At 34.0% G+C, this 22,810-nt stretch overlaps 4 protein-coding genes across 5 annotated transcripts; 1 reads left to right on the top strand and 3 right to left on the bottom strand.

Annotated features, from left to right (window-relative positions):
- Nucleotides 1-1,371: 1,371 nt before the first annotated feature.
- Nucleotides 1,372-4,295, bottom strand: LOC107958499 (protein YIP4b). The gene is made up of 3 exons (XM_016894294.2): nt 3,501-4,295; nt 1,986-2,060; nt 1,372-1,786 (listed from the first exon to the last, which is right to left on the bottom strand). The coding sequence occupies exons 1-3, from the start codon at nt 4,011-4,013 to the stop codon at nt 1,526-1,528; spliced, it is 849 nt and encodes a 282-aa protein (XP_016749783.1). The 5' UTR covers nt 4,014-4,295; the 3' UTR covers nt 1,372-1,525.
- Nucleotides 4,296-6,086: 1,791 nt separating this feature from the next.
- Nucleotides 6,087-12,949, top strand: LOC107958500 (exocyst complex component EXO84B). 2 transcript variants are annotated; one of them, XM_016894295.2, is made up of 7 exons: nt 6,087-6,450; nt 6,528-6,625; nt 7,549-8,605; nt 10,182-10,694; nt 11,397-11,585; nt 11,669-11,805; nt 12,610-12,949. In XM_016894295.2, exons 1-7 carry the CDS (start codon nt 6,301-6,303, stop codon nt 12,761-12,763), a joined length of 2,298 nt encoding a protein of 765 aa, XP_016749784.2. In that variant the 5' UTR covers nt 6,087-6,300; the 3' UTR covers nt 12,764-12,949. The 2 variants fall into 2 exon arrangements, with proteins under 2 accessions (XP_016749784.2, XP_016749785.2); XM_016894296.2 differs by having other exon boundaries at nt 12,474-12,949.
- A 119-nt stretch (nt 12,950-13,068) lies between these two features.
- On the bottom strand, nt 13,069-15,768 carry LOC107958501 ((R)-mandelonitrile lyase-like). Its single transcript, XM_016894298.2, has 2 exons — nt 15,276-15,768; nt 13,069-15,089 (listed from the first exon to the last, which is right to left on the bottom strand). Exons 1-2 carry the CDS (start codon nt 15,367-15,369, stop codon nt 13,528-13,530), a joined length of 1,656 nt encoding a protein of 551 aa, XP_016749787.1. The 5' UTR covers nt 15,370-15,768; the 3' UTR covers nt 13,069-13,527.
- Nucleotides 15,769-16,267: 499 nt separating this feature from the next.
- On the bottom strand, nt 16,268-19,171 carry LOC107960759 (mitogen-activated protein kinase kinase 5). The gene has a single exon (XM_016897044.2). It carries the CDS (start codon nt 18,885-18,887, stop codon nt 17,835-17,837), a length of 1,053 nt encoding a protein of 350 aa, XP_016752533.2. The 5' UTR covers nt 18,888-19,171; the 3' UTR covers nt 16,268-17,834.
- Nucleotides 19,172-22,810: the final 3,639 nt, after the last annotated feature.

Below are 22,810 nucleotides of genomic sequence, written 5' to 3'. Positions count from 1 at the left end.
AAAATATTCAAAAAATTTGAAATTTATGTATAAAATAAAAAAAACCTTCAAAATAGAAAAACGAATAAACGTCAATTTTATCACTTCTAATATATTTTTATGAAAACATGATAAAAAAAACTGCAAATAATCGTTAATATATTTTAATACTACTTACGCAATGAAGTTATCTTTATTTTCTATCTTATTTTGATTTTTTACAGTTTTTGTTTGTCATAAACTTTTGCACACTTTAAAAAAAAATTAAATTTTAAAATTCTTTTGTATTTCTATTTTTAGATTGTTTACTGAAAATGTGAAAAAAAAAATTTAATATTTAAAAATTTTTTAAAAAAATATTTTTTAATATTTAAATATTCAAAGAGATTTCTTCATAAATTTTGGAAATTTTTGGTTTTATAATATTATAACTTTTATAATTTTTAAATTATTTGTTGGCATTGATTTTTTTCATAGATGTGTAAAAAAAATAGAGCTAAATTTACCATTATTATATAAATTACCCAAATAAGTATAATACAAAGAGACTAATTTACTTAATTTCTAAATCTATTATTATATAAATCACCAAAATAAGTATAATATAAAGATACTAATTTACTCAATTTCTAAGTAAAGAGACTAATATGTATTTTTTTTTAAGTAAAGAGGGTAATATGCAACTTAAAAATCTATTGTTCTTTTACCATTAAATTTTTTATTGACACGCACTCAACTCACCGAATTCGATAATCTCATTCGATCCAATTTGATTTCAATCGAAAAGTCAACAGGTCAAATTCGATTGAAGTTACAACCCAAGGAATTCAAGAGAAAATGCAAACAATCCCCTTACATATGCCTTAACTATCACGCTATGTGAACGAAGCAGGTGTCCACACGATGACAAAAGGGCACAAAAAGAAAAATAAGGCAGGCCAACTATTTAAAGAGGAGAAGCGGAGAGAGGATTAAATATGTTCATATTCTGCACAGCTCAGGCAAAAACTGTCACATACAGACTAACTCACCTCTTCAAGTAGCATGGCACCTCCACTAAATAAACAACCCAGGCTCCCGAAGTTGACGTAAGGCACCGATAACCTCTAGTAGTAGGCATGATCAACAACATCCACACAGAAAAAGCCCATTGCCATTCATTGTCAAATGAAAATATATCTTACTAGATATTCCTACTTTATTTCGAAGGCAATGAAGTGTGAACTTTGGTACATCAAATACTTCAGACATGCATGCAGAGGTGAAGCGAAAAAATCGAAAAACAAAACAAGCTCAAATACCTAATATGCCCCCCATTGCAGCCTGAGCCATTAAATCATCGCTCTACCAAAAGAAATGGAGAAATTAAGATGTTGTAGAACAAAAAAAGGATTTGATACAGACAGTATATCATATTTGGCAACTGAGCATTCCAAGACATTGTGTCAAGTCCAAAAAAAATACAGTAACCACATCCACATGACATTACTATGTTACTCCATATAAGTTTCTGTAACTGTTTTCGAACCCTTAAAGGGGAAGAACTTCAATCAATGGCAATGATGAGAAAACCAACTGATACATACATAAGAAAAACAGGATAGAGTGCAAGTGCTTTTCTCCTTGGATTCACAGCTGAACTCATGAAAGGATAGGCTGCCCATGAGCTCCAAGCCAATGTCACACTAACCACAATCATTTTGATTATCACATTGTCCTTCAACAAACAGATAAGGGCTCCTATATCCAGAGGGAATAAACAATAACCAAGAAGACTCAGACTCTGGAAGAAAATGATATGCCCACCCTGAAAAAATACCAAGCAAACAAACTTCAGCACAAATCATTCACTTAACATCTATGCACAGCATTTTAAACCAAAATTTCAAAATAGTGGCATTCAATCATAAGTTAAATGGGAATTCCCAAACCAGATATAACATTGACTAGATTTCAAAAGCTCGCACAAAGTCAAAATTTACTCTCTAAAGGAGAAAGGCCGTTACCAGTAGTAGAACATTCAATGTCAAGATTATAGCACCAGCTGCAAGCAGTGCAAATGCGACAGCAAATACCTCAGACTGGAACATTTTTTAAGGGGAGAAAAAGTTAGTACTGACTAACAAAAAAACCATTATAATTTTTATAAGAAACAAAATATAGGTTAATAATATAGCAGAGAAAAGGAAGGGCCTAAGTACAAGAGATGCCTCTTATACGGTGAAAATATGCATCACAGAAAGATGTACAACAATATCGTCATCAAATTAAAAGACTAGAAAGTAGAAAAGAAAAGGCAAGATTACAGGAGGAGAAATCACAAATATAATACAAGGTTATGCAAGATTGCCGGTAATCACAAAATACAATGAGATGATATCTCTTTAAAATAAAAGCAATATCATCATACATCCAAAGATATTTGCAAATAGACAATGCAGCACCTCAAGCTATCTTCAATTTTCGCTAGATTGATTTCAATTTTTATCAGTGAATGTTCTGGATCATTTCCATCTCTAAATGGAATGAGAACTTCAATTGCGTCAGAACCTTGCATCCTAAGGACAAAGTATCCAAGTCATCTAGCTCCTAGACCATGATGGGAGAGTGCCAAAACTCTATGTAAAATCTATAATTTTGAAGGAGAGGTAATGATCAACAGAGAATGGCATTCCAAGATAACTAAACTTAAGAAAATAGCCAAGAACAGACATTACAAAAATAATAAGACCAGCTGAGAATAACAATATACAAACTACCGGAAAGAGGTATAAAACTATATATTGGCCCTAGTTCCAAATCTTAAGAAGTACAACTTTAGTTCAAGCCTAGAGTTGAATAAACCTTCAAAACACAACCCATAGGAAAGCTATCAAATATAACAGTAATTACAAACTAAGCCTTCTTCTTAGATAAGCAGTCTACTACATAGATCAAGTAATGGAGATAAATTTTAGAAAGAAAAGTCCAAGTTAATGGAAGGGGAAAAATAAATTATGGTGAAGATCTATCTAAATAGAGAATCCTTATCTCATTCCAATAGGAAAAATACGCATAGATCCGAATCCTTCATAAGAAATAGCGTCCTTGATCCATCCATGAAAGGGATAAATTTGATCCATTCAACCGACTTTTTTGTCCTATGAAAAAATAATTACAAATATTCGAAAAACAAAGTGCACAATGCTACTTTAGGGTAAAACAATTATTATAGAACAGAGTGTTGCATTTTAGAGATTTGTTCGCTTTCTGTATCGTTCATTTACTTATAACTCCTGAGGACTTTTTAAGTGATAAGCAAATAGAAGACAATCAGAAGGTTTCAAGATAAAACTAATTTCCCTTTAACTTAAATTAACATGATATGCAATACTCTTTTTTGCAAGATCCACAACAAGTTTAATAGATTTTAAAGATGACTGCCAGAATTAGTTTGATGTCCATCAAATCAATTAATCACAAATTAACAAACGCAGGAAGAAAAAAAGAAAGTAAATCGAAGTCAAATGTGAGAGCAAAACCTTTTTAACGGAGGCAGACCAAGAAAGCGTGAGTCCTAAGAAGACAATGAAGAAGAAAGGACCCCACAGATCCCAATCTCTCAACGCCTTTCCAGGATCTTCTCTGTAGGGGTTCGGAAACACCACCAGCTTCAAGTTACTAACGATCCTGGACAGATCTCTTTTCACGGTGTCCCAAACAGGCTCCGTTAGGGTGTTAGACGGAGGACCGAACCCGGTGGCCACGATGCTGCTAGAGTTACCGACGGGGGGAGGAGGAGGAGGGGCAGCAGGGACAGACGGCACCTTATGATTGGACGATGATGAAGACTGCGGAGGCGGAGGAGGGATTTTGGACTGGATGAAGGGGGAAGAAGAGACCGGGATGGAGGCCCGAGGTGGGCTTGGAGGGCGGGCCGGGAGTACAGTGGCTGGACCGGATTGGACGCTGGCATTGATTAGATTCTCGATCTCGTCGATGTCCGATTGGGACGAGGGGTGAAGAGGTATCGTATCGCTATGCGAATTTGACATTTCTTTGTTTTCTTGAAACAAAGAAACGAATTTGCTTCTTTGTTTGTGGATAGAAAACGGATCTGATCTGAGTCAGGCGGAAGAGGAATTAATTAAAGACTGAGAAAGAGTGTGTATTTCGTTAGTTTGATTTTCTTTCTCTCGTTTTTCTTGTCTAGTTTTTTGTTTGCTGTCTCGCAGCTGATTTCCCAAAACGGCGCCGTTTGGGAGTTGACGCTCCCTACATACCGAGATCGAATAAACGTGGGAGAAGTACGACTGAAAACGTAGAAATGTCAGTGTTACTTAAGATTACAATTAGTTGGAAGTGGTATTTATCAATCTATACTCAATTCGAAAATAAGTAAAACATAAAAAATTTTATTGTAAATGTATTAAAAAGGTAAATTATATAAAATACGATATATTCTAAAAATAACATGAATATAATAAATATTGAAATTTTTTAAATATATTTCGTTTTACAGTTTATTTTTAAGGCTTCTAGTTATTTTTTCTAACAATATTTTTTTAATATTTGAATATGAATTTTCTTCTTAAAAATACAATATATCTTTCTATTACATCCAATTAATTAAAATAATTTTTTTTAAAACATAACAAAAAAAATTATTAAAAAATACAAAACAAATGGTATAAACTATATAAATTTTGTAGAGTTTGGACACATGCACATCAAAATTTTGTCTGATTAAGCACATGGCAGGCCAAAATGCATCCTATTCCCTTGTTAAGACATGCTTAAGACTAATTAACTAACAAAGTACAAAGGTTCTAGTGTGAGCTCCTTAATAATAGCTTATAGTGAACCATGACCTATTTTGCAAGTAGTAGGTCAAGTTATCAAATTGTTTACAATTTTATAATGCTTCAGTGCATTGTTGAATCTATATAACTATAAATAAATTCAAAACATTAATTCTATTAGATAATAAATAATATTTTTTAAATCATAAATTTTAATATAATGCTTCAGTGCGTTGTTGAATCTATATAACTATAAAGAAATTCAAAACATTAATTCTATTATATAATAAATAATATTTTTTAAATCATAAATTTTAAAAATTGACTTTATTTATCTTTTAAGGATAAATCTCAAAACTATTCATAAATATTTGTTCAATGTGTAATATTATACATAAATTTTAATTTTGTATAATTTTATACATAAAATATTAATTTGATTCAATTTTAATAAATTATTAACATAATTATCATTATAATTTCATTTTAAACAGTGTTATCATTATAATTTCATTTTAAACATACATATTGCAATACAAATAATTAGATATATTTAATATAAAAATAATTTAATGTATTTATTTTTTAAAATATATGCACTTTAATCACAATCAAAATTTTATGTGTATAGTTAAATTGATTAAATTTAATATATTAAATTATATATAAATTAAAATTTTGAGAATTATTCATTTTTAATAACATATAAACTAATGTATCATTTGATAAATTAGAAAACTAAGTGAAGAAAAAATAATTCTATTGAAAACTTAACTACTGAATTTAAGTTATAATGGAGTGAATTCAGGATTATATTCACCCCAAACATCTGTTGACTATGACAACGAGGAAGAGTAAAAACCAATCCCAACTGACGCGCTGATGCCATAAATCTAGAGGGATAAAAGTATGTGCCGCCGCTTACTATGATTAAGATTTAAGGGTAAATTTTATTTAAAGTTATTAAATTATTAATAATTTTACAATTTGGTCATTAATTATTTGAATATTTTCATTAAAGTTATTTTATTGTTTTGCTCATTAAATGGTTAAGTTCTTTTTTAAAGTTCGACTAGTAGTTTTAAGTTACAATTTAATAATAAAAACGATAAATTAATATTTATTAAAATAAAAAATATATTCTAAAATTAAATCAATCTAACAATTAATATTAAAGATAAAAATAAAATATTTAAATTTTAATTTCATAAATTCATAATATTTAAAATTAAATAATTAAAATATAAATTTACTAATAATTTAGTCTACTTAATTCTAATTAACCTTAAATTATTAAGAAATATTCCATAAAAAAATACTTATTTTATTTTGTTTTTGTTTTCTTTGAACCCACCACGCCCACCTGCTGCCTGCCTTTCCACCGAAGTCACCAACTTTGTTGGGTTCTAATGGCCGGAATCATCTAAAATTCCCTAGACTGCCCTTTAAACCCACTTTCCTTTTCTTCTTTCAAAAATTTCCCAATCAACATTTGTTCTAAGCTTCTGCTTCGATCTGATTTCAACTGCAAGAGACGGAAATGGCAACTGCGAAAACAGGGCGGTCCACTCGACCCACCACAGCTGCCAAAGAAAACGGCACGAAGATCGAAGAAGGCCTCAATGTTTTCAAATCCGACAGGTTCGACGCCGATGCTTTTGTTCAGTCAAAGTGTTCTCTCAACGACAAGGTCTGTTTGCTTTTCTTTCTCAGTAAGAATTTGTTTCAAATTAGGATAATTTTAATAATAATTGATTCCATTACCAGGAAATAAGACAATTATGTTCCTATCTGTTGGATTTGAAGAGAGCTTCTGCTGAAGAAATGCGTAAAAGCGTTTATGCTAATTATTCCGCTTTTATACGGTAACGCACGCATTTTACTCTAATCTTTGTCGTTGCTAAATCTAATTAATCACCTCAGTTTACTAGTTTAGTACTAGGAAAAACTAAGGGAGATAATTTCATAACCTCCTCTGTTCTAACCCCAGTCTTTTGCTGTTAGTCATACCCTTTGGAAATTTGTTGCAGTACTAATTCATCCAGTTTCATTGATGTCCAAGAGTTTCAGACCAACGAATGTCAGCGAGCATAAACAATAGTAAAACCTTTACATTGCAAGTACACTGGGTTGAGTGTGGAGGAATGGACTTGGAATCCTATCCTTTTTCCATAATAATGTCATTCTATTACTACAACTTTTCGCCAAGGTTGAAGCTTCAACTGGTTTTCTTAATGTATTTAATTATGAGGACAAAAGTGAAAGTATTGTTATCTGGTGCAAGTATTCTGTCTTGCTTGCAGCTATGCATAGATTTGTTGTAAACTTACTAGAAAAATAGAAAAAGGGGTTGTAAGAAAGCTTTATTATCTTTGATCAGGATGTCAAGATCAAGAAGAAAACTTTTCAGACTTTGTTTCTTCTCAATAATTTCATATGTCATGTAGTTTCATGTTTGTTAAATGCTTTCAGCATTGCATTAATTCATATACCTCTCTCCCTCACTAAAAAGTGTTTCTCAGCTGAAATTTGTTGATCATATGGATATACCATTGATTTTTATTGAGGTTACGTGAAAGTTGAAAGAGATATTGAAAAAGTGTTTGAAGTTTCTTGCATCTATAACTAGTTTTTCTCTTCTTCTTCTTTTTTTTTTCTTTTTTTTGAATTTATGTGAATTGGATATTTATTTTCAATATTAATTATTAATATAGACAGGTAATGTGGTTAGTTTTATAGAACATGTACAGGTGTGAAACTTTAAGACATTTGGGCTTCTTTTTTGCAGCACATCTAAGGAGATATCTGATTTAGAAGGAGAGCTTTCATCAATAAGAAATCTGCTTTCAACACAAGCAACATTAATTCATGGTTTGGCTGAGGGGGTTCGTATAGATTCATTGTCTCCCAAAGTTTCTGAAGGTCCTAATGCTAATAGTTTGTTAAATATTGAAGATAGAGAACCCTCAGATCTCGAGAAATGGTCAGCAGAATTCCCTGATCACCTGGATGTTTTGTTAGCTGAGAAGAGAGTAGATGAAGCTCTAGCAGCCCTTGATGAAGGAGAGCAGGCAGTTGCTGAAGCAAAGGAAACAAATTCATTGAGTCCTGCAGCACTTACATATTTACAGACTGCTATTGTAGAGCGGAAGCAAAAGTTGTCTGACCAGCTTGCTGAAGCCGCTTGTCAACCTTCTACACGTGGAGCTGAACTCCGTGCAGCAATATTAGCTCTTAAAAAGCTCGGTGATGGACCGCGTGCTCATAGTTTGCTCCTTAATGCTCATTTTCAAAGATATCAATATAACATGCTTAGCCTTCGCCCGTCAAGCACCTCATATGGAGGAGCATATACTGCTGCCCTCTCACAGTTGGTGTTCTCTGCTATTGCTCAGGCTGCTAGTGCTTCCTTGAGAATCTTTGGTAAGGAACCAGCTTATACTTCGGAGCTTGTGGTCTGGGCTACGAAGCAAACAGAGGCATTTGCCCTTCTTGTTAAAAGACATGCATTGGCTTCTTCAGCAGCTGCTGGTGGTCTAAGGGCTGCTGCAGAATGTGTTCAGATAGCTTTAGGTCATTGCTCATTGCTGGAAGCTCGTGGCTTGGCACTTTGTCCTGTGCTTTTGAAACTCTTTAGGCCTAGTGTCGAGCAGGCACTCAATGCTAATCTCAAAAGAATTGAAGAAAGCACTGCAGCTTTGGCTGCAGCTGATGATTGGGTGCTAACATACCCCCCAGGCAGTAATCGTCAATCTGGCTGGCCCTCTAGTGCATCCCTTGGTAATACAACAGCATTTCAGCATAAACTAACAAGCAGTGCTCATCGATTCAATTCTATGGTCCAGGTGAACAAGTTTAACTTGTTATAACATATCTTGTCCTAGTCCTTGTCCTTTCTTTTTTACAAATACTTGCATATGACCCCTTTGGGTTTTCTTTTAATTTTTCTCAAGTTCTTTAGTTCTGATCTTGTTATCTACCCTTCAAGTGTTAATTAAGCATGGATGGATACAATAACTTTTCTTAATGGTGATTCTTTTACTTGCTAATGGGAAATCTAATGAGTCTTTTGTACTCTTAAATGTTTTGGCATTTCTTCTAATGAAAAGCTCTCTCAGCAAATACACCTTCTCAATGGTTTCTGGATCCGTATCTCACTAGTCTTAACGGGCTTTATGCAATGGTTATGCATAGATTACATATTTTGAATATCACTGGATTTTTACACATAAAATTCTAGAGTTGCTTGCCTGTGATGGAAAATTAAAGTTGGATGGTATTTGTTCGCTAGATTAATGTTTTGAGATTCAACAGGGTGACATAAGAGATTGGATAATAGTTTTCTTTGGGAATGATATGTATATAATAAAGAGAAATATGACCAACAGTGATCGAATGTATATACGAAGATAACTTCTTTTTAAAAACCTTCTTACTGAATTTATAGCTCTGAACAATCTGATTAAGACAAATTGCATCATTGCTGGTTAGTTAGGTATGTGCAAATCTATTGGTAAGGGATTGAAACTCTCAAATTTGTCATTCTATACATTGGAAATTTGTTATTAGTTTTTGCTTTGTTTTGGGAATGCAAGGGTAATCCTGGTACCACTACTGTTTAGTTGATGCTTAGAATGGTGTTTGGAAAGTAAAACCCATCACGACACTTTGAGGTTACTTAATACAATTGGACGGTAGGGAGCTTAAATTTTGAATGGGTAGGGCTTGATGTCCAGAGGGAAGTCTTTTCTTGGTTGGAATATTCCTTTCCCATGCTTATTTATGGACCATTAAGATAATTATCATACATTTTGGTGTTGTCCTTTACCTCTTCTGTTCCATGGTTATATGCTTTATTGGTGCTGTTGTCATTCTTTTTCCCAATAATAAAATTAGTCCTGTATATGGATATAGTTCCTTGCCTAGTGATTTTCAACAAATTACTCAGTATGTTTATAATTTTGGGGCATTGGTAAATAATTTTGTTTGACTGCATTTTGTTTGGGGGAGGGATCTACTTACACTAATGTAAAATTCAAGTGGTTTTATATGCTTTCTTAACTTTTTGCATGATTAGTATTTTGATATTCGATATCTATATCATATTTATCCAAAATATTGCCTTTATTAATACATATATATATTTAATGATTGATTTTTTTTTTAACATTAAACAAATAGTTAGACTATTTTAATTTACTGAAAACTTGGATAATCTACTTGAATCGATAATGAAATATAATGGTTGAATTGTAAAAACATTAATCCTACAGAAAGTTATGGAAGTGTGTTTTGGCCATAATTTTATGATTTTACTTGTTAGATTCTTTATGGATGCTTGACCTCTCTTACGTCATATTTCAGATTTAATGACATTATATACTGTCATTCATTTGATTTATATTCTGCTTGCTCTTATAGGACTTCTTTGAGGATGTCGGACCGCTATTAAGCATGCAGTTGGGAGGGCAAACACTGGAAGGTTTGTTTCAGGTGTTTGACTCATATGTAAACATGCTCATAAGAGCATTACCTGGTTCGATGGATGAAGAAGCAGACTTTGGGGGTACTGGAAATAAAATTGTACGAATAGCTGAGACTGAGGGTCAACAAATTGCATTGCTAGCAAATGCTTCATTGTTGGCAGATGAACTTCTTCCCCGTGCAGCCATGAAGCTGTCCCCAAGTCAGGCTAGTTACAAGGATGACCACCGTAGAAGAACTTCAGATAGACAAAACCGTCACCCTGAGCAACGAGAATGGAAGAGGCGCCTTGTGGGTTCAGTTGAGAGACTAAAGAATACATTTTGTCAACAGCATGCCCTGGATCTCATTTTCACAGAAGAGGGTGATAGCCATCTTACTGCAGAAATGTACATTAATATGGATGGTACTGCAGAGGAGGTGGAATGGTTTCCATCTCCAATATTTCAGGTAATTTTGTCATTCTTTTCTCTTTCTTTTAACATCATTACATCTGGTTCTCTTGATGAACTGTTTCTTTTTTGTTAGAGGCTCCAACACCTAATTTGAGTAGGTGTTCATAACATATCATAGCATCTTGTTTGTAAGGTTATATTTCTTATTGAACTCTGAAGGTTCCAATATCTTCCCTTCATTGACAGTTGATTCATCTACAGTAATTGATTCAGTCATGGGGGTTTATATTTGGTTTTTCTCTATGCATTTAATATGTAACTTAGAAAGTTTTAACATGCTGAGCTTAACTGTCTTTGGCTGTAATTTTGAATTTTGATCTTATTAAGGCTTTGGTAATTTAATTTTATCTAATCTAGGGGCTCCCGGTGTTTCTAGAAGTTCCTTATTTGTTTCCTTTAAGTGAACATGTATGCCTTCACAAACCTTTGCAATTTGAATCCTAGGGAGAAGTCCTTTCTAGGTTTTGGGTAACAAACCATGAGGTCATTATTAACACATGGATGATTAGTGTCTCTTGCTTGCTCACTCTCTGTTTTCATATTAATTTTCTTTCTATTTACAGCTAGGTTTTGGGTGATAAAATGGGCTTCCACCCATTATTTTATGTGATCCCCCCTCCCCCCAATCAATATGTGCTTTGCGCACTTTGGTTTGAGAGTTTTGACTGCCTTTTTACCAAATCTTGTTATCATGCAGGAACTCTTTGCAAAACTAAACAGCATTGCTAGCTTGGCAGCAGATATGTTTGTAGGAAGGGAAAGATTTGCTACATTGCTATTGGTGCGACTTACCGAAACTGTCATCATATGGCTTTCAGAAGATCAAAGCTTTTGGGATGATATTGAGGAAGGACCAAGGCCTTTAGGTCCATTAGGTTTACAGCAGGCACGTAAACTTAGTATCATTCCTTTTGTGTTTCTAGTTTTGTATTGGATTCTTAAATTTGACATATTTTTGTGCATGTGCAGCTTTATCTGGATATAAAATTTGTCATATGCTTTGCTTCCCAAGGTCGGTACCTATCAAGGAATTTGCATAGAGTTGTCAACGACATAATTGCTAAAGCCATGGCTGCATTTGCTGCCACAGGGATGGATCCATATGGGTATGCTATGATAGTTCTTTTTCTTTATATTATTATTATAGTTATAGTTAAAAGCTATTTTCTCATACTCATGTCTCCCCAATTATGCCTGTATATTCTAAATGGATGAGTACAATGGATACAACCAGTTCATAATTCATAGGTCACTTTGTTTAGAGCATGTTTTCTGTGAGAGATAATCACAAATGTGAGAAGTTGAGGGAATAATAGTAATGACTACTATCCTTTCACAATAGCTTTACACCAATGATCTGCATTATGCCTTACCACTATTAGCGGTCACCAGTCAGTCCCCCTCCTCTCTGCTCGGGTTTCTGTCCTTTATCAAAATCTGAGGTTAGAAAATTCCTTGAAATTTTTGGAGCCACAGTTGCCAATTGGCTCAAATCAATCACCTAAACTGGTTGAAAAGTTATGCAACATGCAAATGTTGTGGGGATATTTGATGCCACTGCCTTCTTCCCACTTGGCCTTTTTCCTTTGTATTGTCTAAGAAACTGGTAAACTTTAATTAGCTTTTTTTAGTTTTTCTTATTATTGGTGACCACTGTATCTAAGACTTTTCCTAGTAGAAAGATGGTGTAATCAAGACTGACAGTCTTATAACTTATGATCTTATATAGAGAGAAAGAGTAAGGCAAGTTTTAACGAGTTGCCTATGTTTTTAGATGGGAAGTGTGGTTAAACATTGTTGGATTTAACGGGAAGATGGTATTGGCTATTTTGAAAGTCGTTGGATGCATGTGTAAGTAGAGGAAATTCTCACGAATTGCCATTGAAGCATTTGTGTTTTTGTTGTGTCAGAGTGCTGCCTGACGATGAGTGGTTCAATGAAATTTGTCAAGATGCAATTGAAAGATTAAGTGGAAAATCGAAAGCCGACCGGGATCTGAACAGCCCCACTGCCTCCGTATCAGCACAATCAATTTCATCTGTAAGATCACATGGGAGTTACTAGCTGCTATTTCTTTCATTTTTGTGTATTTTGATAGGCAACATGTTTTAGCAATGAATATGGATCTCTCTGACTATAATTTATAGTGAATCATATTTTTTTGTATCTGCTGTTGAATTAGTATTACATGACACTACATTTGTTACGAATTGTTGTATTCTGGAGAAATTTATTCAAGTTTTTTTTATCTACCACCTTTCCAACACCAAACAAATCACATGGGTATCCTTACATAATCAAATATGGAACTTGGTAGCCAAATCAATCTGAAATTGATTCAAACAAGTCTTACATACATACATACATTCTTATTTCTAAGAAAAAATTTTATTAATGCAATTCAGACACAAATTCCTTCAGAAAGATCCACATCTCACGTTATCCTATGACACTGAAGGAGGCATCCCACACCCCAACCAAGCCATCTACTTATGTAGCTTTTTGACAAATATGTGCACCAAGTCCCCTTTGACAAATTCGAGAGAACAACTCCAACACAGACTGCTCTACAAGCAAATCAAAAAAATTTATGACACCCTGAATGCAAAAAAAAAAAAGAGAGAGAGAATTCCATGATATCTGCTATTTACATCTCTACATGACGAGTACAACAATCCTCTCCAATCTTCTTTATCAGCCATGTTACTTTTACGAATAAACCAATCACCAAAATTTAAGACACACCTTTGATCTATCACCAACCAAAAGTAAAACTGAAAACTAAAAACAATTAGCCAGTTATCTGAACAGCAGACCAGCAGCAGGCTTCATTTCAATCGCTTTCGCTCTTTGATTATCCTCAGGCCAACGTACCTCCCAAGCATCATCACTGTTGCCTGAGGGTTGGTTCCTGGCGATATAGTAAACGTTGATCCGTCGACTACTCTGAGCGCATCAATCCCGATAACATGATAATTTTGATCAACCACTCTCCCCACAACACAGCCACCATGGTAATGCCATATGGTGCTCACAGTACGCCGGCAAAAATCTGCCATCTGTTCATAGTTTGATTGGTCAACAGGCAATGAAGGCCCTACAAACCTGAAATTTCTGCCCCCAAACCATTCGTTGAACTTAAAATCATCCATGGATCGACTCCTCAAGATATCCCCAATCTTGCGTGTTCCATTCACACATCTCTCCAAGTCTATGGGATTGCTAAAGTAGTTAAAGCGTACTATGGGATTCACCCTGACATCAGTCGAGGCCAACCTTAACGAACCAGTTGAAATAGGCCCGACAATCTTCTCCATGATAGTAGCCACTGTTAAAAGCAGAGGGGAAGAAGGCGGTCTAATGAACGCTGAGCGTGAAGGGGTTGTAAAAGGAATAACATTTGAAGCAGCCTCAACATATGCCCCCATTTCCGTTATCCCGGCAACCTGTATAAGTGAGTACTCTAGTGGGATTGGAGGCAAAATTGAGATGCCGTTCCTCGGATTATCGTAGACAAATTGGCCTACATATGGATGGTGATATACAACCGGAATTCCCCAAGAAGACAAGTAAGGCCTTGGACCAATTCCACTCAGCAGCAATAACTGTGGACTTCCAATGGCTCCAGCACATAGCAGCACCTCACCTTTTTCCTTCACCATAGCGTGGTGATACCTTCCAGTTTCATCGCGATACACGACCCCGATCGCAGACTGCCGAGACAACACATTTGAAGAAGAAGAAGCCAGTAATACCCTTTCCACACTTGCATAAAGTGCCACTTTAATGTTTGCTGGTTTTGCATAATTCAGAAGATCCGCGGAGCTATGCCTCTTGCCGGAGCTATCAAAAGTGGAGCCTCCAATCTTTGTTCCAACCAAATGGTCCAAAGTAAAGCCATGGTAAGGATCAATCCCTGCCTCTAGCAAAGCATCCCTAACAGCTGATTGCCAGTTCTTTAACTCTGGCCTAAACACAACTCCCCTCTCAACCCACTCATAAGATTGGTTAACCAAACTGAGATCCCAATTCACACCGGAACTCTCATAAAACTCAGGATCAGCTCGACTATAGAAGCCGGCATTGATGGCACTACTGCCACCAAGAACACGTCCACGGGAGTTTAGGACCCCGTCCTCCGAAGTAAAGCTCTGAGCAGGAGAGTCGAAGGTGTCGGCCTCGGTGAGTGTGGTCAAGAACCCTTCTTGATTCATCAAATTTTGGTTACCATAGGGAACGCCTCCTCTTTCAAGGACAAGAACCCGATATGACTGTGACAAAGTGGCGGCTAATGGACAACCTGCGGTCCCTCCTCCTACGACGATGTAGTCATAGTAGTCCTCGGATGGAAAATACGTCGCATTCAACACGAAGTTCAAGTAAAGTGGGTCTGCCCCCCCCCCCAAAAAAAAAACATTTTCAAATAAGAAAAAGACCCAAGATGAGTTGGAGTTTCAAAAAATGACACAGTAATTCAATTTAATTCCTTGACTAAAACATTGAAAATTTTCAGTCATTCCAGAATCCAAAGAAAGCAGGCAAACAAGTTAATGAATTTGTAAGTAACTATACTGACCTCCTTGAGGAAGTGGTCTTGCAAGAGATGAAACTGGAGATAACAGCAGCAAGATGGCAGTGCATTGAAGCCAAAAAACCAAGTGTCTCCCCATTTCTGTTTGTTTATTTTCTTGGAGGAGCCAGAAAATTTTCTTGGTGTTTTCTTGGAGGACTTTGAAGACAGAGTAAGGGTAAAATTTTCAGTTAAATATTCTGTTGAATATCGTTATGTTCATTTAGGCGCCACTGTAAAGGGGGTCCCGCAAGAATCCAATCGTCAATCACTCCTTGATCCATTTTATTTTAATCAAACGGTCAATGATTTTTAAAATATATTCTTTTTTCTTTTTTGTAAAATTTATTTCTTGCGATTGCGAATATGATATAAGAAAGTTATTACATAATAATAGCTGGTGTCTCGTAGTGTCTTTTATCTAATCCTCCTCCATATCCTACTGGAATTGCTTGCCAGCCGATATCTCCAATCCATCATAATAAAATATTAATCAAAGTCAATAATCATATCCATACATAATAAAGTCATACTATAAAAAATTTAAGGTTGTTACAGAAGCGTCTATGTCAAATTAAGGTTGATAAGAAACCAAACCCATTTCTGTTAACCATGTGACAATAAATCAATTTTAGTAAGCTTGATAAAAACATGTTGTCAATTAAATTTAGGTAAGCATTTGTGTTTATTCCACATAGAGCAATAACATTTTCATCTATTTTTAACTTCAGAAAATTGTTACTATATGCAAAATCTATCTTCTTACAATGCTGATTATGCCATACAAAGGTCGATGAACCATTCCAGGAATCATTTTAGATGCATACATAGTAGCCTGAAAGTTAATTTGCATACAGAAATTATATTTTCTTGGCCAAAACACACAATTTTATTTGCTTACTTATCTACCCAGTGAACATATTCAAGGGATCAAGCATCATAAAAGTTTAGTTTGCAAAATAAATAATAATAATAATAATCAGAAGTTGAAGAATATATAATTTATGATGGCCTAGATACAATGCAAGCAATATTATTCAACAAATGCATCAATTACCAATCATTCTCCCAAACAGCAGCCCAGCAGCTATTCTGGCTGCAATCTATATTACACCGACTCAATTTTCAACTTGTTTAAGTATTGACAGCTATCTATGTTGCTCCAGCTCTTGGTTTTCTTTTTAGTGTATCCGACAAATCGTGCTCGATATATGGATATAAAGATGTAATCTTCATTGATCCTTTGGAAAAACTTTAAAAAATCTGACAATACTATTTTTGCATACATACTCATATCCAACACTTGCACTTGAGTCTGAGTAACATAGGTGGCAGTGCCATTTTTCCAAGGCCTTCTCATCTGGCAATGGGTTGCTCATACAATTATTATTGGACATTAATCGGAGGACTACAGTCTACAGAGAGACACTTTGAGGCAGGTTGTCCAAATTTTGGAACAGCAAAAGAATCTAAACAAAACCAGACATCAAACCAAACCACCACATCCAAACAAACTTGCCAGATTAAAGGCATGTCAGGAAAAAACCAAATTGATAAAACATTAACCTTCTCAAAAGTCCAAACAAACAATAGTAACCTCAATCAAACACACATGCAATGTTATTTGTGCATTGCTCTTCCTCAGCCTCAATCACACAAATGCATGCATCTTAGAACTCTATAATCCATCATTGTTGCAGTGTATGAATTGACTAAGAGAATAAATAAGCAAAGTTAAGAGAGAAAATCCCAATTTAAAAACCACAACAAAATCACTAATCATACCTTCCATGTAAAGTAATAACTTACAAAAAGGTCAATGAAGGAATTAAAATTAGACAAATCTAGCGGTGAACAAAAGGCAGTAGCATTCATAACTTTCCATAAGTGGAACAAGCTTAAAACATCATTAACAATAAAAACCTGGAATCCACCTAATAAATCCCGCTCACTTATTTGCCTATATGACATATAATTAATGAGCATGCCTTCACAAGATAGATAGGCTAATAGAGGAGGGGCCACTAATGCACAATTTTCGCAACAACAAAAAAGGGTATCCAAAGAACAACACAAGATTTCCAAAAACAAGATTTGGAATTTCCACTTTTTACATTCAGCCCCCTCCAGGATAAGATAATCGGCAGACAGAGATTAGGCATCCATTCCCCTTTTTGTTTACAACAATTATCAACTAAGGCTAAATCTAGATCCATCGACACATAATCAAGGCCATTTCCAGAAAATTTAACAAACCCCCATAAACTGAATTGGAAAAATAATAAGGGTATTAAGAACATGATTAAAAGAACCCCTAAGCAAGCTGGTGAAGAGCATATAAAGCAATAAACAAAACCAGAAGAAGGCCAGTCATAACAGAGTTTTTTTTTTTCTAATATTGTAAAGATTATCTTTTATCAGAAGCAAGAGTGATTAATAAAAACATGAAAGAAAAAAAAAAGAAGGAAAGACATTGCACCCAACTCCCCCCAGACCCTCATTATATCAAAACTTACAGAAGATTTTTTTCCCCTAATCCCAAAACAAATAAAAAGAAATAGAAAGCTAAGAAGAAAGAGGAGGTGGAGGTGGTAATAACTGATGAAGATTCTGAGCAACCTGATGTGGTTGTCCTCTGAGAATAAAAGGATGCTGCAACAACTGAGCCGCCGACCACCTCCTGGCTGGATCCCTCTGCAAACAACATGATATAAAATGCCTAAATTCATTAGAAGCAGTGGGAGGGGCCTCCGGTGGCTGAGACATACAAATCGCGCACATGAGACTGGCCCAATCCCCTTGTCTACCAACTGCGAAAGGGAACCTCCCTAAATAAAATTCCAATATGCTAACCCCTAAACTCCAAATATCCCCAGCGTAACCATCGTAGAGCCCGTGGTTCAAATCGGTGTTAATCCTCTCAGGGCTCATGTATGCTATGGTCCCAACAGATGAGTTGCAGGGGTCCATGGTTTGATCCAAGATTCGGCTCACCCCAAAATCAGCTATCTTCACCACCTTCTTGGAATTGGTTAGCAGATTCGAAGGTTTTATGTCGCGGTGGACGATGTGTCGGCGGTGAAGGTAGTTTAGACCGCTGAGGACTTGACGGGCCAGATCTGATAAGTTAGCTTCGCGAGATATGAGGATCCCTTCCAAAGATCCGCCATCCATGAATTCCAAAAGAACCTGGATTTCTCCGTTGTGATCGTACATTTCGTGACATTTTACGACGTTGGGGTGGTCCACGTCACGGAGGATCTCGATCTCCCTGCGGATCTGACGGCGGACAGACTCTTCATGGTTCCCGTAGATAACCTTGAGGGCATAAGGGCGAGAGGAAGGGCGGTGGACGACTTTGTAAACGGTGCCTCCGGTACCGCTCCCTATCCGGTTGACGCGGTCGAGCTCGGAGAAGTTGACTTGCTGAGGCAAGGCGTTGGAGTTGGAGGAGGCGGGCGGGGCGGAGTTGGAGGAGGGAGGAAGGGGAAGAGGGACGGCGAGAGAAGGGTCACGTTGAGGGAGGGGTAGGGTAAGGTCAGCTCGTCTACGTGGACGGTTCTTATTGGACGAGGAGGAGCCACCAGCAGATGGTGGTGGTTGGTGATTGGGTCTCATGACTTAGCTGTAAAAAAATTGAGGAAGCTAGAAGGAAATGAATGATGAGAGAGAGAGAGAGAGAGAGAGAGAGAGAGAGAGTGTGTGTGTGTGTGTGTGTGTGTGTTTTCCCTTTATTCTTCACAGAAAAAGGAAAAAGGAAGGTAAGTTCCTTGACAAGATGATGAAGCAGCAGGAGGAGGAGAGGAGGATCATTCACTCCTAATGATTACATAAATAAATAAACACACCTTAAATTTTCAATATTTTCCTTTATAATTTCAAAACTAAAGGGTTCAGGGACACGCTGGACTTTTCCCCCCCTTTTTAACTCTATTTATTATTAGATTTAAAATATTTTTGGAAAAAAATAGTTGGATTCCTCGGAGATGTTAGAAATGGGGTTTTGTTTGAATTGGATTAAAAATAGTTTTTATATTGATTTAAATACTCAACAATTAGTATAAATTGGTTAAATTAAAATTTTACTATAATTTTTAATGATTATTTAAATAAATTGGGTGAACAAATTAGACCAATAAACTGATATCTTAATTGATTTGATCATTGGTTGGATTTTAAAAACTTTAACTTTTAATCGGTTTTAATTAACTCCAACATTTTGAAAACAAATTTAAGAATATTATTCTAAAAACTTAATAAAACATCTTTTTTAAGTTGTGTTCAAAATTTCTCTTTACCTGATGTCCATCTACTAAAAATCTTATTTTTAATACTACGTTTTCAATCTTTATTTTTGTTTCACTACATGGGAGATGAAATGCATAGGTCTCATATTTCTATCAATAAATCAAAGTAAAATAAAATATTAACACAAAAGTAACTTTCCAATTTAGTTGATGTGATAGAAATAAACTCATACTAATTGATGAATGATTTTATTATTAAGTAAATTTATTCTCATGTTTATTCTGACTCAAGTCAAAAAAAAAATACACAAATATTATTGTACTCTTAGTAACATATCATTATTTATATCTCAATAAATACGTGATGAATATGGTATTTGGAAATTAAGATTTAAAAATACCTAAATATGTAATGTTTATATAAAATGTAAAAAAGAAATTGTTTGGTTTTCTGCGAAAAAACTAATAAGTTGAGTTTCAAATTTATATGTTTTAGAATTAAGATTCTAGTGGAAATTCTCAAAAATTCCCCACTCAATTTTAATTTCCAATTAAATATTTTTAGATTATAATATATATATATTTAAATCAAATTAAACTTGACTTTGGTGTAGAACTTTGTTAAATATTATAAACTACCTTAAAAAATTAATCTGAAAAATAAATTTTAAAAAATGTATTGTGATAAATATTAAAAAATTAATATATATATAAATATAAATATAAGTAAAGCCCTAAAAAATATTTATATTAGTATTTTCTTTAAAATTATTTATCTAAATTTGAAGATTGAATAAGCATCTAAAAAAATCTGAAGAGACTTTAATAAAGGGAAATATTATGTGTACATAATATGGCATTTGAAACATTGGAAACAATAATAAGGTTTTGGAACTTAATATCAGAAAAGGTACGTGCCTTTTTTTCTTTCTTTTTTTTTTAAGTAATGTGGAAATAATATTAAGGTTTGTCACCATATCATTTTATTATTTTGGGTCAAAATATATCTTGTTATTAAAAATATCATTCATTCACTTAAATTTGTATAGAATTAATCATGAAATTTAAGAATTTATATTAAATAATAGAACATAAGTTATGTTAAAATTTTGTACTTTTAACTTGTTCTTCTTGTATTAAAGCTTATATTATATAAGAATTTATTATAAAAAATATAATCCATATCATTTATGAGTTTATAAGTATAGAATGATATTCTTTTTGACGTAATAGGTAGAATATAATATAATAATTTATAATTAAATATATTATCAATTCTTTTAAAATTAGAATTTGATAGAAAATATTGTCTCTTATTTGATATTAAACGTAAGTATAAATTTTGACTTTTTTATATATTTTTAAATTTGAGATTTAATAAATTAATTAAAATATAATTTAATTATATTTATCTTACATGCTAATAAATGAAAACATTGATCTAAGTGTAAATGTCTAGGTTAGAACAACCTGTATCAATAATGACTATTGAGAACAATTCATATTAAAGAAAGTTAGAACAATCTTTAATTAAGAATAACATTTATTAAAAATTAAAACATATTTCAAGTTAAGTTCTACACAAGATATTTCGCATGCTATTACTTCACCAAAGTAGAAGTAGAAAAGCCCTAGCATATAGTAGGTTTCTTAGTTATGTTTACTCTTTCGATGTTTCAAAAAGTTAGATTTGATGGATCAATATACAAGTAATTAATAGATTTAACCTAAACAATTTCTTAAAATATTGAGTGCTAATCTATTTTCTTTCCGAAATATAGTTAACTCTTGTTCATTATTTACCAACTTAAATTCTTTATTGATAAAAGGACATTTTTAAAAAAAAAATCTGATTATTATTAGCCCTATTTAATATTAACATTGTAAGTCTTTTTGTTATCCCATGTAAATAGGAGCCCTCTACAACTTGTGGAAAGATCTTTGAGTTTTTAAACTATTCTAACTCTCAAAATTCTCTCAACTGACTCCTTTACTCAGCACTATTTCCAGTAATGCATAGCTTATTCCACTAGTTCATCATAGTAACCACCACTTGTTGCGATCAATGCTACAGGGTCCACTTCGGTCTTTTTCTCTTCCTTCTCTTGGTACATTTTGTTTCACTTGTTTGCAATACTTCATTTCTTTACCAATAAACCTTTTATATTTTGGTGACTCCACTAGAGAGGAGTGCATGCATTAGATGAAAACCTAAGAACTCCTAATGTTAACTTCCACTACAGAGTATCATCAATGAATTTTCTATTAGAAACACATTAATTGATAATGAGTTCTGAATGAATATTATGCCTTTGCCTACTCTAAAAGCAGTAAATAATGATGTGGAGAGTCTATCTCCCCATTTGATGATAATGATATTGTGACATTCAAATAATAGGTTTCAAAATGGGCCAATTTAACATTTTAATTTATGCTAATAGAAGGGGAAAGAAATGTTAATTCCAATAACAAAAGCACTATCAACAGCACCATTTGAGTAGAATGAAGGGGAAAGAAATATTAATTCTAGCAACAAAAGCTTCATTTGAGCGGAATTGAGTGAACTATAGGAAAGTGTCTTAGGATCCACTAGAAGATAGAGAAATGGATTACTAGAGCAATAAGTATTACACTCCAAAAATGAGAAATTTTTTAGAAGAAAGATGAAAACAGTAAGTAGAAGGAGGAGGAGGAACGACGTTCGGCCGAAAAACGAAGTGGCAATGCTTCTAGAGGTGAACTAGAGAATGAGGCTAGATAGAGTAGTGGTGTGAGTTCGTACTCGTGAAGATATGATAAGTACTAAAAGTAATATGTTTTAACTTTATTTTTAATGTATTTTGGGCGTTTATCTTATGTTAGTTGTGAATTTTATGCTCTTAATTCTTTAAATTCATATTTTAATGCTTCATTGAGCATTGGGGAGCGAAAATCAAATCATCGGAGTAAGCTGTAGAGTGAAAATCAAATCATTGGAGCAAGCTGTAGAAGCCACACGAGTTGCACCATTCCAACATGGCTGAACCATTTCCGTCAAGATTGAATATTCACAATTGATTTCTTAAGAATTTATCATGAGTTTTTTTATTTCTTTTAGTTATACTGTATCTTGAATATTTTTATTTTCAAGTATGAACTAATCTTCTAAATACCTAGAGAGATGAATCCTATAATTGATTTTGTCATTTGATTTTTATTTTACGTAATAAATACTTAATTCTTGTTCTTGATTATATGTGCTTAATTCTTGATATTTCTAGATTATTGATCCATATTTGATGTGCTTAAATTGGT

This window comes from Gossypium hirsutum, chromosome A05 (genome assembly GCF_007990345.1).
Source record: "Gossypium hirsutum isolate 1008001.06 chromosome A05, Gossypium_hirsutum_v2.1, whole genome shotgun sequence".
Lineage (NCBI taxonomy): Eukaryota > Viridiplantae > Streptophyta > Magnoliopsida > Malvales > Malvaceae > Gossypium > Gossypium hirsutum.
This window is presented reverse-complemented; position numbering and strand designations above follow the sequence as displayed.

What these genes read in the sequence shown, in the direction of transcription:
- LOC107958499 (XM_016894294.2), bottom strand. Translation starts at nt 4,013, where the DNA reads ATGTCAAATTCGCATAGCGATACGATACCTCTTCACCCCTCGTCCCAA. An exon ending in GGTCTGCCTCCGTTAAAAAG is followed by an intron (nt 2,061 to 3,500) that starts GTTTTGCTCTCA and finishes AAAATGTTCCAG; the next exon opens with TCTGAGGTATTTGCTGTCGC. An exon ending in CATTGAATGTTCTACTACTG is followed by an intron (nt 1,787 to 1,985) that starts GTAACGGCCTTT and finishes GTATTTTTTCAG; the next exon opens with GGTGGGCATATCATTTTCTT.
- LOC107958500 (XM_016894295.2), top strand. Translation starts at nt 6,301, where the DNA reads ATGGCAACTGCGAAAACAGGGCGGTCCACTCGACCCACCACAGCTGCC. An exon ending in AATTATTCCGCTTTTATACG is followed by an intron (nt 6,626 to 7,548) that starts GTAACGCACGCA and finishes TCTTTTTTGCAG; the next exon opens with CACATCTAAGGAGATATCTG. An exon ending in GATTCAATTCTATGGTCCAG is followed by an intron (nt 8,606 to 10,181) that starts GTGAACAAGTTT and finishes TTGCTCTTATAG; the next exon opens with GACTTCTTTGAGGATGTCGG.
- LOC107958501 (XM_016894298.2), bottom strand. Translation starts at nt 15,369, where the DNA reads ATGGGGAGACACTTGGTTTTTTGGCTTCAATGCACTGCCATCTTGCTG. An exon ending in AAGACCACTTCCTCAAGGAG is followed by an intron (nt 15,090 to 15,275) that starts GTCAGTATAGTT and finishes GGGGGGGGGCAG; the next exon opens with ACCCACTTTACTTGAACTTC.
- LOC107960759 (XM_016897044.2), bottom strand. Translation starts at nt 18,887, where the DNA reads ATGAGACCCAATCACCAACCACCACCATCTGCTGGTGGCTCCTCCTCG.